The 19,066-nt window shown below is 41.5% G+C and overlaps 1 protein-coding gene across 9 annotated transcripts in view; it reads right to left on the bottom strand.

Moving 5' to 3' along the window:
• Window positions 1-19,066, bottom strand: part of MEIS2 (Meis homeobox 2) — a 120,069-nt gene that overhangs the window by 81,414 nt on the left and 19,589 nt on the right. For 8 of the 9 annotated variants that reach the window (XM_040412468.1, XM_040412469.1, XM_040412463.1 and 5 more), the window contains exon 7: window positions 15,498-15,612. The exons of the other annotated variant lie outside the window; for it this stretch is intronic. In XM_040412468.1, coding sequence (XP_040268402.1) covers window positions 15,498-15,612 — 115 coding nt within the window. The remainder of the gene's footprint in view (window positions 1-15,497; window positions 15,613-19,066) is intronic. 9 annotated transcript variants of the gene reach the window in all.

Below are 19,066 nucleotides of genomic sequence, written 5' to 3'. Positions count from 1 at the left end.
CAAGCAGTTTTTTGCTAAGACTACAAAAAAAGAAAAGGAAAAAAAAAAGAAAGAAAAACGCAATCCTAAAAGGCCCCTTCATGGAAACGTCCTTACGGGACATAATATTGCCCTACATTTGCAGCATTAAACCCATAAAAAAGATTTCTTTTCTGTGAAGAAAGTCGAATGGGCATAGTGAAAAAACTTTAGTGAGGAAGAATGCTCTAATGCATGAAAGATTATAGTCCCAGAGACCAGGACCACAATCCCTTATGAATAATGGGCATTTATAGCCATATGCGCCACCAGTGGATATATCACTATGGCTGGTACATAGCTCTTATGTGCTGGAAGCCAAGACATCCATAAACATCATACACATCAGGCAGACATTGAATGGAAACCTCAGGATTCTCAGGAGACTTTCTCCGTTTCCTGGCTCCTATGCATGTCTGCCATGTTTCTGGATCCCCTGCAGACTTGACCTATGACCTCACCTTTGTCCTCAAGGTTTCCATACCATTTATGAAGAATGACTCTGGCTTTGGTTTGTCTCTTTAAGGAGGTTTAGCACCCTTCCCAAGCCGCATTCAAGGCATCAAACCCAGACAGCCAGAATCCTACTCCATACTGACAAGGAGCAAGCACCCCAAAAAAGCTTTCTACGGATGGATATCTGGCCTGGCTATATTTCCTTGTCAAATCCCAAGGCTTTTTGGAAAGTTACTCTTTCCTCTAGCAGAATAAGGGTCTTTAGTAAAGATGATGACTATCACTGTTGCATGGATCCCTTCTAGCATATTCATTTATTAATATCGACCCTTCTTGAGACACTGCATTGACCCTGACTTGAGTCGACAATTCATCTCCCAGAAACAGGGAGTTATACGAGGGACATTGAATTGGTCCCAAGAGAATTAGATGAACAAGTAATATTAAAAGGTGGAAAACTGTCACTAATGAAACATTTTTTGTTATACACAGTAGCAACACCCTATCCTGCCAAAAACACACCCTAAAAACTTAGGTTGTCAGATTACGGGGTGATCATAAACAAATACGCTCAGAGATACCAGTGGTCTTGTGTAGAACCAACAATTTCTTTGCAAGGGAAGAGATCAATGTGAAGCATTTGCCATGGGTAACTCCAATGACACCAGTGTTACTTCTATCATCTATATATATATGGGAACAGCTAGAGCTAGGCAAAGACTTTTATCTACAGCAGCTCAAATTCACATTCAATATTGTACACCCAGGATTGGACTGGTTGAACAAAAATACTAGAAGATACCAGACTCCGGCACAATACTGAAACACCAAGATCCACCAGAAGACACGTTTATTCAGAACCAATCACTTGCTGCTAGGGACAATTCTTCTGAGTTGATTCACAAATAACATCTAGAATGTATTAATGATATGGTCTGCGTGTGCAATGATAATATGATAACTTAGGATGTAATGAAAGGGATATGTGCACATGTTCCATATAGATTGATGGAACATCCTTAGGATAGTCTTCTGGTGGCCTCAGGGCACATCAGTCATGACTGTATACTGTTGTGGTATGGGAACTACCAAGAATCGCAGTAAACCGCAGTGTTTGTTGGCACTATTACCTGGCATGTTCAATAATGTTTATGACATTCGAGTTGCATCAGTCATCACATGGCACAAGTCACTGTTTAGTTTCTAACGTCTACCCTGAAGGTTTGGTTATGTATTTAATATCCTAACAGTCTCTTTTAACCAACTTGCTTCATAAGCCTTTAAGTAATGCATTTTCCAAAGTGCAAATTAAACTTTTCTAAAAAAAAAATACATCTTTCCGTTTTCCTTTCCCATGGGGGAAGTAGGGATTAAATTCTGATGTGGACTATTGCAGGATGATGGTGTCTGGTTCAGATTAGAGACCAGATAACGGAAGAGCTTAGCTTTTATTTTATTTTATGTTAACTAGTTTTCCATTTTTTGTGTATGGGACAGACAGAGCTGATGAATTCCACAGAGTAACTGATAGAAAGGAAAAGCAAGAGTCCTGTCATTCTGAACACAACACCTTGTCTTTTGGAGGATCACTTTGTTATAAGTTTGATTGCTTGGAGCAGATGAGTATAAATGCAAACAGTGTTCATTTTCCATTCCTTTTACCAAATCTGACTTGCAGAATAAACTATTCAGCAGACTTCAAAATGCTCTGCAGATATAAATGCTGCTTGTTATGTAAAAGAAATGAGCACATTAACTCTTACTTACAATAAGCAGCTTTCTCTAAGAAGAAGACAATGGTAAATGTATACACGAAGGACCTATTCTGTTCTCATCTGACAGTTACATCACAATAGTCATCACAAGTCAACAGCTAAAGTAAACATAAAGGTTAAAAAAAATCCAATTATTTTACTAACCAAATCCAAATTGGATCACATTCAAACATGATACAGAGACACCCGGGGACATCCTAAGCTCTACCCTGCAGTTCTCTACCTACTGTATGTGAACCCAAGACTAGCAGCCACATTTATGTTATGGGGTGAACTTTTGGCCAGTTTGATCTATTGAACTGTCAGAGTAGAAACCAAAAAGACATCCTAAACCCTGACACCAAAATGAAGCTGTTAAACAGGTCATGGAGCCCATACCAACCACTATATCACTGGTTAAGGTTAGAACATTGCATTTAAGAGGCACTCATCAGTTTTTTGCAAGCTTTGCACTTGAAGTTGTGTTGTAACTGACTTAGGGTTGCAGGCCCCCTCTGGCTGTAGACCCTCAGTCCCTGTCCTAATTTCTAAGGTTCATTATACCCCTGAATCCAGTACATTTGACAGAGATGGATATTTTTGAACTGAGCCATAGCCATTCAAAGCAGATCTTGCTGTCAGCAGCCACTAGAACACTGACTACATCCTATGTGTCCAGTGTTGTGTTTCTATATGCCTTCAGCCTCAGATATTGAGAGAACCACAGAAGCACGGTGGCTCAGTGGTTAGCACTGGTGCCTTGCAGCGCTGGGGTCCTAGGTTTGAATCTGACCAAGAACAACATCTGCATGGAGTTTGTACGTTCTCCTCGTGTTTGCGTGGGTTTCCTCCAGGTACTCCGGTTTCCTCCCACACTCCAAAGACATACTGATAGGGGACTTAGATTGTGATCCCCATTGGGGACAGCTTGATGCTGATGTCTGCAGAATATAGTAGCGCTATATAAGTGTGTAAAATAAAATAAAAATTTAATTACCAATTTAGGTCTTCAATAGTCCCTAAAACAGACCTAGTAATAGCTTATCCAGTAGTATTGGCATTAACATTAAGGCAGCAGAAGTACAGCAATTATTTCCTTAATCCTATCAGCAGCAGTGCTGTTAATTCCATCCAAGTACTCATAAGGTTATAAGAAGATCCAAAAACCAGAAGTTTGTCCGATTTGCTAAAATGTCTATGCCACAAGATTACAAGTTAAAAGGCGCAGTAGATTTTTAGGGATCCATGGTGACAGCTTCCTTTCGTTTTAAGGTTCCCAGGACGGACAGACGGGCAGTCGAGGGGAGAGCACACTTAAGATCTTAGTAATTGATTGTAACACAATCTACATGCATTAGACAGAGCTCAGTTGGGCAGTGATTTAGTGGTTAGGGGAGATGCTTTGAACATTAGCTTGGGCTGTAGGACCATGTCATTTTTAAAGTGACTGCAAAGTATGTCTCTATAGTGTTGTAAATTTCATTGGATTTTTGAAAGGCGCAGGATACATGGCATCACAGGGCAGGTGGTAAAGTGACCTTATTAATTAATATTTAATTAAGGCTCAGATTGTATGGCTAGGGTCAATGTAGAATGTGTGCACCAGTTGATGTTGTTATGGCAGAAACAGGTGATATGACACAATTGCATACTCAATAGGGGGGCAGACACATAGATATAAAAGTACAAGGGATAATAAAAATTATATGTAAAATAGTATCTTAAAGGAGTTGAATGAGATAAGAAGATTATTCTGGTATTGTAGCTCAGTTCTAGCTAAGTGAAAAGAGCTGATCTGCAATACCAGACACAGCCCATAGACAAGAGGGGCACTGTTTTTGAAGAAAAAAATCTTTCTCAGACAATACCTTGGAGTCTTATAAAGTATTTTAATTTACAACCCTTTGCCTTTGAGCCATTCTAAAATACAAAAAACAAGAGCATGTTGCTTTCTGCATGACTTCTTTGCTGACGAGTCCTTCACTAAATGGCCCCACTGTCAAATAGAGGAGAGACTGGTCAGAAATTCTTGTGTAATAATGTCTGGTGAAAAGGAAGGTGTGGGCAGAGGTGGGGTGAAAGGTTAAGTCAGCAGGGACCTTAAAAAACAAGGCAGACAAGTTGGTGTTGCATTTGGAAGGAGACAGGAAACTAAAGAAATCTCCAGAGACAACATGTTGGAGAACTCAGAGATATTTCAGGGGGGACACAATACTGACACAGCAGAGCAATGGCCACAGACCACCTTCCTAAGCATTTAACCTGAAGTACACTTTTTGGGGAATGAAAGGTGATAAGGCTGAAAATATTACGTAAGTCATATGCAGAATCCTGACCACAGCAAAGAGTATCCGTACTAGGACTGGTTCCTCCTAAACATATCCCTACCAATGCCAGAGTTTTGTCCTTATTACTTCTGAAACTATAATATAGTTATCTGATCCATAATTCCATAGTATCCTCAATTTCAAAAATATTATCCCAACATAAACTCAAAATCAAATTTACCTACTTCTATGTACATTCATAGAGATTCGCAGATCTATACACGCTCATGCAACATAAAGGGATCCAGCACTCTAGGGTCTTGAAAAAAAAATACACAGGCTTCGTTAAAGAAATAAAATGAAATCATGTAGAACAACACCGCATGTCTTTCCTACGCGTTTCAAACCCTGCAGTTCTTAATCATAGCTCCTTTATATATGTTCATGGTACAGTTAATAGGACCCGACAGGCTCCATATTGCTGCATATTCAGTATTACTGGTAGATATTGGAAAATGTACCAAAAAATTTACATATTAGTAAAAACTTCCAGATACTACAAAATTAAAAAGCTAATATAAAGCATGTAACTTAGTTAGATATCGCTGCCTGGTTGTTTGCTTGTGGACTTGTGAGATTCCAGATTATTTTGCCTTTCTAAGAATTACAAAGACAAAGATCCATCACACATAAGGACATATTGGCAGAACCGACGCCCAGCCATCCTACTGGATGGAGTATCGATGAAATCTTAGGGCGTTGAGTTTTTATTCTGCAGACAGCTATAGTGTTAAAGGAAATTGGATAGCAACTAACGTTTCCAGGGTGAGCAGCAGTGAATATTGTATTGCAAATTATATAAAATGTGCATTATTACTCGCTAACAAATTGTCCTGGATGTTATTCTGGGACACAAGTGGCAGAGGACAGATGAGGGAGCCCAGTCTATGAATTAGCCACGTCAGGCTCTATATCAAGTAACAGGAAGGGAACTGGTTGTCCACATGAATGGTGCCTGTAAGAAGAGGGGTGATGACAGTCACGCACAATGGAGCTGTTCCTGAAATCCCAAAATAGTTTAACCCTTTCCTTCTCAAATGGTAGACTACATACTACATGCTTGTAGGTTCATGCACCACAAACTTGTGCATGAACCATCTAGGTGCATATTGCAATAGTACCTAACAGCATTGTAAGTGACATCAGAAAGTGACTACAATGCAGGTATTGCGTGTGCAATTGGGCGTCAGTTTTCTGTGTCAGGTAAGTAATCTGATGAAGTGAAGGAGGTATCGAGTTATTCTGCAAAGGATAAGACTAAATGTCCAAAAAGGCAGCGTAATATCACAGTTTGATGCATCCCGCTGGGATCAGGCAATAAATGCTGAGGACACCACACAAATCAATAGCCAACCAGTCCAGTGAGAGAGCCAATACATGAACTGTAATAAACTCCGTTCCCAGGGGCCAAGAGGCTTTTTTTCTGGGACCCACTGACCCGACACAATGGCAGATTCACACAGGGTTACAGCTGTGTAATGGGATCAAGAGATTGTGTGGGGTCATGGGCAGATCACCACTAATGTGCATGGTTCCTGCTATTGATACATATAAATAATATACCATAGCCTTCTGCTCTTATGTCTGTACAGAAGACAAGAAACTGACGGCCTCTATTTCACAAAGGATAGACACATGCAAGGTCATGATTACCATCATGTCCCTACAAAAATGGGTGTCCCTACAGCACTGTTGTCACCTATCAACCAAAAAGTCGCACCTTAGAAACCTGACCACAAGAAATGGTCACATACGCCACCACTATAGAAAAATATCTATACAGACTAATTGAGACTTGACCAAGAATAATGACTTCAGTGGTGATCATAAGCTCAGACTCAAGCCATCTTGGAAGATGTGACTGAACATGTAACCCATAGTGACAGTGTTTATTCATGTCAAGGACTCTAGATGTGTTTTTTGTCCCCCCTTCACAAAACCATTATCCTTTATACGCTGGAAGTGATAAGCATGGTGTCTGGGCCAATCCCTCTTCCTCTTTACTTCTCACTTCCCACTTTTCCATTGACCAAGTGCCATCTGACTTCAAGAATGTGCACTAACATCTGCCACCCATATCCTTCCTATCCTGCCACCCATATCCCTGACAAAAACAGGCAATCCCGTATTGACGCTATCCACGTCTACTTTTTTTTACTAACATATTAGCATCTGCAGTCACATATAGAGAAGACTACCCTAGAAGGCTGGAGAAGGCTCATCTGCTATGCTAGGTCCTATATCACAAGAAGAAAAGCAATTACCATCATACCTTCAATTCTCCTTGATACAAGGAAAGTCAGTCTAGAAAACAAACAAGGGTTAAGAAGTGACTTTGTCTGGACTTGTGAGAGAGGCCATAACAGATATCACTTTAGTGTTCATGACCTCCTGCCATCTAATTACTCTTGTCACAATAACTTGCTTTTAAGAATGCCTATATCCCTTCAGCTAATGCATGGAGCCCCAAGGCAGCCATTTAATTACTAGGCGTTGCTACATACATTACTGAAGGGGCTGGCAAAGGGATATATCAACTGAAAAATGTCCTTCATATTCTCACAAACATGGACTCAGGGAGTAAGTTTTAGTAGAACAAAACAGCAGAAAGGGGACTATGTCATCTAGTGGTCTTGAAAGTCTCCAGTTCAATGCAACCTATAGGCCAGCTACTGTAGATACACAGTCCTGGTGACCTGGCAAACGTGGAGACCAGAGAAAATATTTCTGTACAATAGATAACCCATTTCACAACGCAACCATATACTACAATACCAATGGTACTAGCACTAGAAATACTTTTATATGCCCTGTAAAAGGGAACCGGTTATGTCACTTGCAGACCAAGGTACTAGATATACACACATGCACATCAACTGATTTATCAGCTGATGATTGTTTTATCACCTGCTGGATCCAAGCCAGACATGTCTGTTGGGAGGTTTGATAGCGGAGGGACAGAGACCAGTGTGAAGCAGCCATAGGAGCAATCCCGTAAATCTAGGAGCCCAAGCAGAGAGTGATACATCTGAAAACACTGTGCATTAACCATACTCCAAGCCCCAACCCATGAACTCTCACTCTGCATGAATAATTTACCCTCTCTTATGCTAATGGGATCATGAAAGTCTCCCTCCGTCTTTAATGCATCTATTCTCAGCTTTTAGTAACAGACCCCACCCGGGGAAAGGATCACAGAGTCCGCTCTAGTAGAATGAACAGCACCAGGGGAGTATCAGTGATTATGTACATGGAACCGCATGAAAACAAGCTGCGTGGTAGTGGGTGCCTGAAGCAACCTCTCAGCAGAGGAGAGAGGAGCACAAGCAGCCTAAGAAGCCCTCTACAGCGTAGTCATGTATTATCTGGGCCTTGCCTGCTCTGGGAGTTGAAAAATAGGGGGGTGGTTTATGTCAAATTTTTTGACATGGAAGTGATGCAAGAAAATTCCAATGTAACTGCTTCTTCCTTCTCCTGGAAGCAGGATCATGCAGTTGGCTGGGAGTTACATGTGTTAGGCTTTATTAAAGCCCACATAGAGGAACATCTAGTTTCCAAAATGACAAAAGGTTAACAGGACATCTAAGACCGTGAACTCTTCATTATTTTAAAGAATAGCAGCTTCATAATAATGTTAGAAGCTTTCTCCAGGTTTCTCAGGCTGCTGTAAAATGATTTGAATCTATGTTTTGCATCTATGGATGTCACCTTTGTGTCTTTCACCGACCAGATGAATGTGAATGTAACCTTGGACACTAAAAATGGGCATAAATTATTATACGGCTGCGACAAGAAGTATCACCCCTCTCCCCTTGTGTGCATTTAACTTTCAGTTCATGTAGTAAAATATTTCCAATGAATTCTGAAAGAACAATTGAATGAAATATAAAAACAAAACAATGAAAACCAACACAAATACGTAAAAATTAAAAGAAAATGTAAACGCTAACAGTATGACAAAGCAGCTGGTTAATAGATGAAAAGTCATATTTCGTTCATCTGTGTATATAGCTAGGCCTGAAGGATCTGTTCTACAATAGGATTTCACTCTGCCGCCTATTCTCCTGTTATCTGCCGGCCATTTTCAGGGTCAACGGGCACTTTATTTTTAATTCCATTAGTCGACTCCCCTCCACCCAACTCACAACTTTTACAAACAAAACAAAGGAAAATGAGCCATTAAGAGGGAAATATCATGTTGAAATCTCATGTTAGCCTGATGACTATTCCCTGCCAGGCTGCATCCTTTGCATTCGGAGGAATTTAATAATCTCATGTGATGAAAACGGCTTGTGAAAGTGTTGTGAGCAGGAACACGGCTCTCCTGACCTGTGTCCATGGAGCTCAGAACTTAGTGGCGCGCAGAGCAAAAAAACCACTAGGCCAAAAACAGCTGGCTGACAAAAGCTATGAAGCAGCAGGGAATGCGGCGGCTTTATTGTTTATCTTTTGTTTATGAGGCTACATTCAAGTTTAATTATACCTTTAAATTAAGGTCTAACAGGCGTCAAGAGAATTCTTCTTCCACAAAGAAAAAAAACGGCTGAGAGAAAAGGATCTACGTGTTCACGACACTGTGGTTTCCAAGTAACTTAACATATAGAATTAGAGAATGTTTCACTCCTCTCGCCGGATCTGTGCAAAGTTAATTAAAGGAAATATTTATCTGATCAATAAACCGCAAATAACTAAAAGACAGGTAATTTCCATGGGAAGGGATTTCATTAAAGGGGCCATCTCATGAAGACAGCTCCGTCCGTATGCCCTGTTACATCATATGGGAAGGTGCGTCATAGAAGGTGCCCTCACTCCAAGCCTCCCAGCACACATAGCCACTCTATGAAACTGCTCCTGTTCAGGCGAACTTGAGCAGTCTGGATGTCCACCATCTAAGGGCTCTTTCACACTTGCGTTGTCCGGATCCGTTGTGTACTCCATTTGCCGGAGGTGCCCGCCGGATCCGTAACACCGCAAGTGAACTGAAACATTTGAAGACGGATCCGTCTTCAAAATGCGTTCAGTGTTACTATGGCAGCCAGGACGCTATTAAAGTCCTGGTTGCCATAGTAGTAGTGGGGAGCGGGGGAGCAGTATACTTACAGTCCGTGCGGCTCCCGGGGCGCTCCAGAATGACGTCAGAGCGCCCTATGCGCATGGATGACGTGATCCATGCGATCAAGTCATCCATGCGCGTGGGGTGCCCTGACGTCACTCTGAAGCGCCCCGGGAGCCGCACGGACGGTAAGTATGCTGCTCCCCCGCTCCCCACTACACTTTACCATGGCAAACAGGACTTTAGCGTCCTGGAAGCCATGGTAACCATTCAGAAAAAGCTAAACGTCGGATCCGGTAATGCGCCGAAACAACGTTTAGCTTAAGGCCGGATCCGGATTAATGCCTTTCAATGGGCATTAATTCCGGATCCGGCCTTGCGGCAAGTGTTCAGGATTTTTGGCCGGAGCAAAAAGCGCAGCATGCTGCAGTATTTTCTCCGGCCAAAAAACGTTCCGGTCCGGAATTGAAGACATCCTGATGCATCCTGAACGGATTTCTCTCCATTCAGAATACATGGGGATAATCCTGATCAGGAGTCTTCCAGCATAGAGCCCCGACGACGGAACTCTATGCCGGAAGAAAAGAACGCAAGTGTGAAAGAGCCCTAAGGCCTGGTTTACATTTCAGATTTTTGGTCAGTGACTGTGAGCCAAAACCAGGTGCAAGTCAAAAACACAGAGCAGGTAGAACTATCTCCCTTCTGGTTTTGGCTCACAATCACTGACCGAAACACTGACTTGTGAACTAGGCTTAATACCACAGTATTAGTATTAAGTATACAGTTTGGAAAGGTTAGTCTCCGATTAGACAATTAACAATTGCAGAAAAGCAGCAGCAAAAACCTACATGTGAAAGCACCCTAAGGCTACATTCCCACAACGTTTTCAGAACCATTGAGGTCTATTGGTCTATTCACATGGCAGTCAAAAAATAGGACATGTCAGCCCCCATACAATTGAAGGGGTTATTTGTAACATCTGTCTTTTAGAAAGCAACAGTTAAAAAAACGTCTGTTATAAATGGGCCGTTTTGCCTTTTTTAAGGCCTCTTTCACACGGTCAGCATTTTTGCATCAGTATTTGTAAGCCAAAACCAGGAGTGGGTCCAAAACACAGAAGAGGCACAAATATTTCTATTATACCTTTTCTCTGCAGGTTCCACTTCTGGTTTTGGCTTACAAATACTGACGCAAAATACTGACAACATACTGAGGCCAAATGCACATTGCGTATTGCGGGCCACATACAACGGGTCTGCAATACACAGGCACTGGCCATGTGCACCCCGCACCACGGATGCGGACCTATTCACTTGAATGGGTCTGTAATCTGGAGCTGCAGTGCAGAACGGAGGCACGTAACCCCATTTAACATTTTCTATTTATTTACGGTGCGGATGGATTACGGACCCATTCAAGTTAAATGCATCTGGATCCGTCGCAGATGCCGCATGGATGGAGTCCGTGCTTTGGGGACCGAAAATTGCGGTCCCCAATGTACGGAACAGCCGCACAACAGCCGTGTGCATGAAGCCTGACTGTATGAAACCAGCCTAAGGCCTCATGCACACGACCGTTCCATTTTTTTGCGGTCCGCAAACCGCGTATCCGCAAAAAACTGAAGCCGCCCGTGTTGCCTTCTGCAATTTGCAGAACGGAACGGGTGCCGGCAATATAAATGCCTATTCTTGTCCGCAAAGTGCGGACAAGAATAGGACATGTAATATTTTTTTAGCGGGGCTGCGGAACGGAGCCACGGATGCGGACAGCCCCGTTGAAGTGAATGATGCTCGGATGCGGACCCAAACAACGGTCGTGTGCATAAGCCTAAAGGCTATTTTTGTAATGGTTGTGTGAATGTGGCCTAAGGCAATTCCCCATTAAAAAAATAAATCTGTAGAACCCATTGCATCTTGGTCTCTACTATGTCCTCAGGCACAACGTGACCACTAATATGGCCATCATTACAACTTTCACCAAAATTTGCCTGATTCTTGAACTGCAAATATGAAGAAATAGATATGAAGACAAAATAAAACTGTATAGCTAGACAGATTTGGTATTAGGGGTTCTGTAGAAACCAGGAGATCACTTTGTTTGGCACTGCAATATAGGTTGTTACTTTTGGAAAATTGGAAGTGAAGTAACAGCTATACCGGAGAAAGAGATGAGATTTTTAATCAACTTTGAAGAATGTGCATTCAGGCGTCTGGTGTATATCCAGAATACATGCTTGGAAATACTACACATATCCATAAACTCCTATTTGCCCAAAGTGTATGTGTCTTATTGACGTGGTTGACAACACTTTTCAATTTAAAGGAATCCCACAAAAAATAAAAAATACGCTACGTTATATGTTTTTTTCAGTGGGTGTCAATATGTAAGGTTTGCAATTGTGCTAGTTAATCAAGTCAACTGTCTAGGCTGTGGTCAGTAGGTCATCTGCACTACGGCCATCCTGATCATCTCGCTGTATTGCTAGGTATAATAATTACAGGTTCCCAAGCTACAATGCAGCACATATTATGGGCATATAAAAGACAATATCACATTTTTTTATTGGGAAAACAGCTTTTCCGTCGTACTTTTATGATGTTATTCATTTCTATGCAATAATATCTAACTAGCAAACAGCAGCTGTATGTCTTCAGGAGCTCACACTTACATATGTCAGTCTCCATATTGCCATATTTAGGTTTTGATTTACTGCAATGTACAGAAACACCTTCAAATGCTGTGCTACGGGTTGTTTAGGCCTGTGTTACATGGATTTGTCTATTAAGCCTGGCCAGCAATGTAAGATGTAAGCCTGATGTGAACTGAAATATTTAAAGTGACAGCAAGGTAGATATATAAAGGCATAAATCTGTAAACGATGAGTGTTACTTGTCAGGCAGTGAGGATCTGGGGGTCTAAAATCTAGAAATGAACATCTATGCACCAAAAAAAAGATTTAAAGCAATCATCAAAACCCCACCAAAGAATGTAATATTGCAAGTAACAATGAAAACTGAAGTTGAATTTATTTACTGCAGAGAAACCCAGATTTTGTTCACTGTGTGAGATGGAGCGTTCACAAAGAGACAGCTGTTTACACTTAAGGAACAGTGGAGGGTCCAGCAGTGAAGGGGTGCCTGCGATTCCAGGACTATGCAGTTGCTGTCCCAGCCTGTCTTGGAATTTAGTCTATGCCAAAATGGGGGTTTTTCCTACCGCTGTGACACAGTTAACCCATTGTATTCCATGGTTAACCCAGGTGGAAAATTTGGAAAGAAAATCTTGTTTGTCTTGTTTTTTGGTTGGTTTTATCTATGTGCATGGATAATTAAAGTAATCACGAAGGTCTTCAGATGAAGTGAGGGTCGAGTCTTGGAGGCTGCTGTCTGATCTTTGAGTTGACTTGGATTAGTCTTAGTTCTAAGTATGATGTGCTCCAGTTGACATCACACATCTATACTGTAGACTGCAATATATCCCATGACTATGGAGGCCACGGCTTAGCTGCCTCCATATCTATTCCCTATCGGTTAAGTAAAATCCTGTTTTGGTGTCAAATCTGCCTCATCCACCACAAAGGTAATGTACAATGAAGAAGGACAAGCAACCCTTATCTCCTACCAGAACTGGTAAAGTGAAGCCAACAAGCCCTGGGCCCCCTGTCCTGTGATGGTGGAGTGTGGTCATCCAACACTGGACGGAACTTCTTTGTAATTTTTCCTTTGGGGCTCTAATTTTGTGGCCTCACTATTGTAATTAATTTCAAATGAAATTACTGTAAATATGTTTAGTGCATGAAATAGAACATTTATGATAAAATTTTGAGTAGAGTGAGTATGAGTATGGTCCCAGCATGACTGTGGCAGCTGAAGAACTAATGATGGATGAAGGTTTGGGGCCCCTCGTAGACGACTGACTGTAAGTGGAGCTTGTACGTGGTTACAACAAATATTTCACCGAATAATAACACAAATAAAGAACTTGCAGCACTGGTGTGTGAATAATCTGCTGGAATCCGATGTGTGATCTGTGTGTGAACCCTCTGGGCAGTTCAGCAGAACTTGTTCCTGAGGGTAAAGAATTCCACTGCCTCCCTCCCCGATATCCCTATCCATCAAAAAGAATTCTAGCACTGAACTGTTAGGAGGGAACTTTTCCATCATGCAGATAACTGAGGTCTGAATCCACTTCTAGTGTATAGATAAGTATGATATGAAGAAGTATAGTGTTATCATGCTTATGTGGTGTTGTAGGAGATTCATGTCTTTAAGGTGTAAACTTCAAGAAATCCAAAGCAACCTTAACATATTCTTATCAAAATTTGGGGACTCCTGCAGTCTTGGCAGAGGAACATCTCTGGGCCTTATGCTTATCACTTACAGCCTTGAGAGGTGGTGGCCCTTTGCTTCACTGCACCTGCAAACTAGCGGAGGAGGACCTAAATGATTAATATCAAGTCTCAGAGGTGAGAACTAGATTTTCGTCTATACTTCAAACACACATGTATCCATCATGTTCAACAATGTAAAGGGTCGTTTTAGGCGGAGAAAAATCAAATTATAGTTCACCTTTGTTTATTCCAAAGGAAGGTGAGTGATAAGAAGACCTGGCACAATGCTTACTACAAAGCCATCAAGACGCCTCCGCCACATTAACAGCAAGCAAAGCAGGTTAGAGAGCATGAGAGGCAATGCCGGAGATGACCTCCTTATTCTCCTCCTCCATTTAAACCTCACAGTTTGCTGCTAATATCCTATTTATGTGACGCGAAAGAGAAGGTAGACTTTACTGTCTTTCAGCCATGCTCTTCTTGTAACCTCAGGGCCTGGGATGTGGCACACAACATACGGATGGGAAGTTCCACACACAACTAGAATGTTCCAACTGAGGATTCCAAGCAGATGAGATGAGCTCCAGAGTTCAGAGAGTCCCAAAACACAACCGAAAAGGTCAAACTGTACAAAAAGACAACAATGCTAGGCGAAAAGCCTTCTTCACAACCTATGAGTATACCATAGGGTGCCCATACATGACAAGCTGAGCCGGGGCAGAATCCAGGAGACAGGCAGTCAAAGCTGTGAAAATTATCTTGCAGTCAATTCTTTTATTGTCAACAGATTAAATTCAAATATATGTGTATGAATTTGAGTTCTAAGATCTCTGCTTGTTGTCAGTCAATGGGAACCTTTTGGCTGGGTTTACCAGTGACTGAAAATCCAGCAGAGAAATCGTGTGATGGTCGCGTAGGTTCATGGCTCGCTACACTAGATGTAGTATCAGAGCTCTCTCTTATAACAAGTCATGAACCTTGTACTCATCACATGACAAGGACAAATTTCCCCAGAATATAAATAGTAAAGGTTTCGGTTCACGGACAAGAAGCAGATATCATTTAAAGTGCAAAAAATGTATTTATCAAGTAAATTAGAAAGTCACAAAACTTTTCATTATGATAAAATTTAGGCAAATTAGGTAATTCCTTGGTAAAGTGGCCGTGTTTGCTAAAAATGCAAACCATCATTCGGCCAGTGAACAAAAAAACGGAGATCGCAATGATCTTCCCAGCTCAGCAACCACAAGTTTACCCATATTCATACTAGAAGCACTAAAAACAACACATTTTGGCATTTCTAGATGGCCCATTAATAGTGACTGTGAGAATCCTACTATGATAATTAATAGAAATAGGTGAATTATATGCCCTCAACCTACTACAGTATCACAGCCAGGCAAAGCAGAAACCCTGTCCTACAAAAATTTTTTTTTTTTAAAGAAGCCAGTTGATGTATGATAAAACAAAAAAGAACTTAAAACCAGCAGGACTAAACAGAAAGCCAACAATGAATGACGATGGATCTCATATACACGTACCATAAAGGGGGGTCCTACCTTGTTCACTGCTGTTGTCCCCACTTTGTGACGCGTGCCCACCACTGGAAGGACCCGGTGTGCCCGCTGAATGCGTAGATACTGCGTCATCGTGATCTCTCCATGAGGCAGGATTCTGATGAGGAACATTTCCATGAAGGGAAGGAAAGAAGAGACAATAATTGGAGTACATCAGGAATGGTGCAGAATCCACAACCACCCCACAGGGTGCAATACGTTCTGGGCCATTATTTGGTTCTGTTCTTGAGCGGTGTGGTCTCAGTATCCTACACACATTTCAAATGATTGCAAATCTTTCACATCTATCCATGGGACCTGCTGAAAGAGAGCTGTTGACTCTCCTGAAAATTTTAGTAAATAATAAAAAAATTATTATTCTGGATCGTGTTTTCTTAGAACGATGTGTATGAATAAATTGATAACTGCCAGCATCAGACTGTGTAGGGACACATCCCTTTCACAAGAGGATTGTAAATATCTAGCTGTAAATGTATTTATACATTTCCAAGAGGAGTAACAGAGGAATGACACAGCTTAGAGTTATGAAAAAAGCTGGTCTAGTATTCTTGGGAAATGCAGCTATTTACGAAAAAATACATTCTAGGAGTAGCGACTAGTCCTCGGTAAAGGGGTATTCTGGTTATTTCAGGTTATCACCATCCTGTGGTTAGGGGATTACTATTAGATTGGTATGTCCTACTGCTGAGACATGAAATTGGGGACCCTGTACCCCACAGGCCCCACTGCCAGAGATAGCAGAGTACAGCACGTGGCCTATAGAGATGAATGGAGCATCAGTGTGTATGTCTTCTGTTCATTTTGTAGGCTCTGTAAGGTACAGGGCCCCCATTTTCATGATTGGTTGGCGTCCCATCAACCTAATAGTTATCCCCTATCCTGTGGATAGCGGGTACCTCGAAATAACCAGAATATCCATTTAAATATTATTCTTGAGCCTCTAATAATCAAGCAGTGAGGGTCAATACAGAAATGCAATTGCTGTGATTTCTATGGGACATAGCAAAAAAATGTAATTAAAAGTTTATCATTTACATACATACAAACTACTGGATGTGAAGGAATTATACACAATCTGCTGTCCCCCGTGATCTGCTATTGTAAGGTGGAAGATGCTGATTGTAGTGCTCCTCAGCAGGATTGCTGACATACAAATATCTGCGCTCCCCCCATGAGCAATACATTATGTCACATACTCCTAGTTCTGGGGGTTGTGTGCTCCTTTAAGGACATGTTAGGCATATGCTTTCTTCCACACCATTGTATCTGAAGGGCATTATGAAAACTAGATAGCTGCACTATGGCACCTTACACGTCTTTGTACAGGCCATTTGTTGGATGGCCTAGCCAGATGGCAACCAGACTCCTCCTTTTCAGCATATGACGTCACACAGATATAAAAGTAAAGCAGATGCTACGTGCATAGTGACAGAAGGAAGGGCACCTAACATTCAGACTCTTCTATATCACACCCAACAAGCACCATGCCTCTCCGCAGAACATATAATAGTCAGGGCATAGGTGTGAAATAACTACGATCAGGCTGTAAATGCTATGCAAAACACAGATTATAGACTAAAGAGACCTGGAAGTGTTATTCTAGTCCATTGCTGGCTCCTACTGTGTTAAGGGCCAATGTCCCCTGCTGATGGGATACACAATCACATGGACGCCTATTGAAGTAACTGAAATGTGACAGAGCAGAAGTGAAAGAGAGTGTGACAGGAAAGGAAGAGACAGGAAAGAGGAAAGGAGACGCACTGCAAAATAGCGATATGATGAATGCACGTAGGAAGATGCCCCCGGCCCCCCCCAGCTTTATTCAGGGCACTGATTGGCAAAGAAGCAGTTTGCCTATGATTGATATATATATATATATATATATATATAAATATATGCAAAAAATGACAGCACCAGGAAACATAAAAAGAAAAAAAGCGAGATGCAAACCCAAGGGGACTTGACAATTTGACAAAAAAGCAAAGCAATAAGTAAAAAAGGTCTTTTATTCACCCATGTGATCGCTATGAAGACCTTTTCTACTTTCTATCTGCCTTTTGAGCATGCTTTTTGCTATGTATATATATAATCATTTTATACAGAAATTGGGAAGATTATAGAATATACATACTCTACATTTTCTGGTGCATTTTACATCATTATCTGCCAAAATGAATTTACATACATGATGCGTTATCCAGTTTATAAATCCATTTTGATATACCCTATCAAGGAATGCTGACTATAGGGGTCTCCTTTTTTACGATCCTTATCTCTTGGTGATTACAAAGAGCGTCTCTCTCTGGAGGACAAGCAATGGATTTTAATCAGCGCTGTGTAATGCTTCATTTTTCCAGTGGTGGGAAATTGAACACTCACAGCCAGCTCTCCCCACTGATCACTAGGGGTCCAAGCAAGGGGATACTTTATAATCAGTTGATTGTCAACACGTAGGGATTGTTCAAAGTGGGTGACTTATCACTAAGCGCACAGTGCGGGGATTCTAAAACCTGTGATATAAGACAAGCTGCTGATATCCTTCACATTTGTGTATGGACATTTTTTTGGAGGTTCCAAGAACTGAAGTATGCTAAATAAGGTAACTGGTGAGGGGGGACACAATATTTCTCCGGGCTTTCTTTCAGTAATTCCAGTGGAGAACACTATAGCCCCTACCCAACCTTAACTGGCCCATAAAATACAGTCATACCATTGTATTTTAACTATGACACCCTTCTTTCACTGCAGCCGTATAGCCGTGTCTACCATAACAAGGAGCAAGGTGGAAGCATTCCTCAAACATGTGGAACAGCTGCCTTACTTGTCACCTGCTAATAACCCCCTCTAATTAATACCCTCTAACGCCCAGCATCCCACCTCCCACCCAGTGTGAATGCAATCCTACACTCCTAATAATGCCGCCAAAGGGGCCACAAAGCTCCATGACAAGAATGGCATCTGCTCTTGGAAAATGAAGGTAAATTATTACACCAGTGACAAGACTGGATTTCTATCGGATCGTTCTCTAGTAATCATATATGCCCAGAAAAGTAACTGCACCAATTGTAAAGAGGTAAGTCTACAGCCACAAAGGAGGTTCGCTGAATATTCAGGATGCACGGCGTGAAGCTACGAAGCTATTTGCTCCTATGAAGCAAATTATTGTCTGGTTTCTAGGAAAGCTCCAGTATGGACACCAGTACAGATCCCAGTGACAGATTGTTATGTATGGATGGATTCTAGAAAGACTAGGTGACAACTTCTGCAGGAGCTCTGATAGGGCTTGTCACCCAGCTTTCCCACATGCAACTAATGACTGGACGCAATTTTTAAAACAGGAGGATATCTCAAGAACCACATAAAAAAATAAAAGATTCTATGTAATTTAGCATTTCAGGTTACAAATCTACCGGAGACCTTAGTTTATATACTTCTAGCATGGAATGTAGTGCAGCGAGTGAGTCTACTGTAGAGTCAGCTCCATGCAATTCAGTAACAAAACAACTAAAAAGTGCAGAAGATTTACCAGATAAACATTCCAATACAAGAGT

Source organism: Bufo bufo, chromosome 11, assembly GCF_905171765.1.
Source record: "Bufo bufo chromosome 11, aBufBuf1.1, whole genome shotgun sequence".
In the NCBI taxonomy this organism is placed as follows: Eukaryota; Metazoa; Chordata; class Amphibia; order Anura; family Bufonidae; genus Bufo; species Bufo bufo.
Note: the sequence above shows the minus strand (reverse complement) of the source record. Positions and strands in the feature narration are given on the sequence as shown.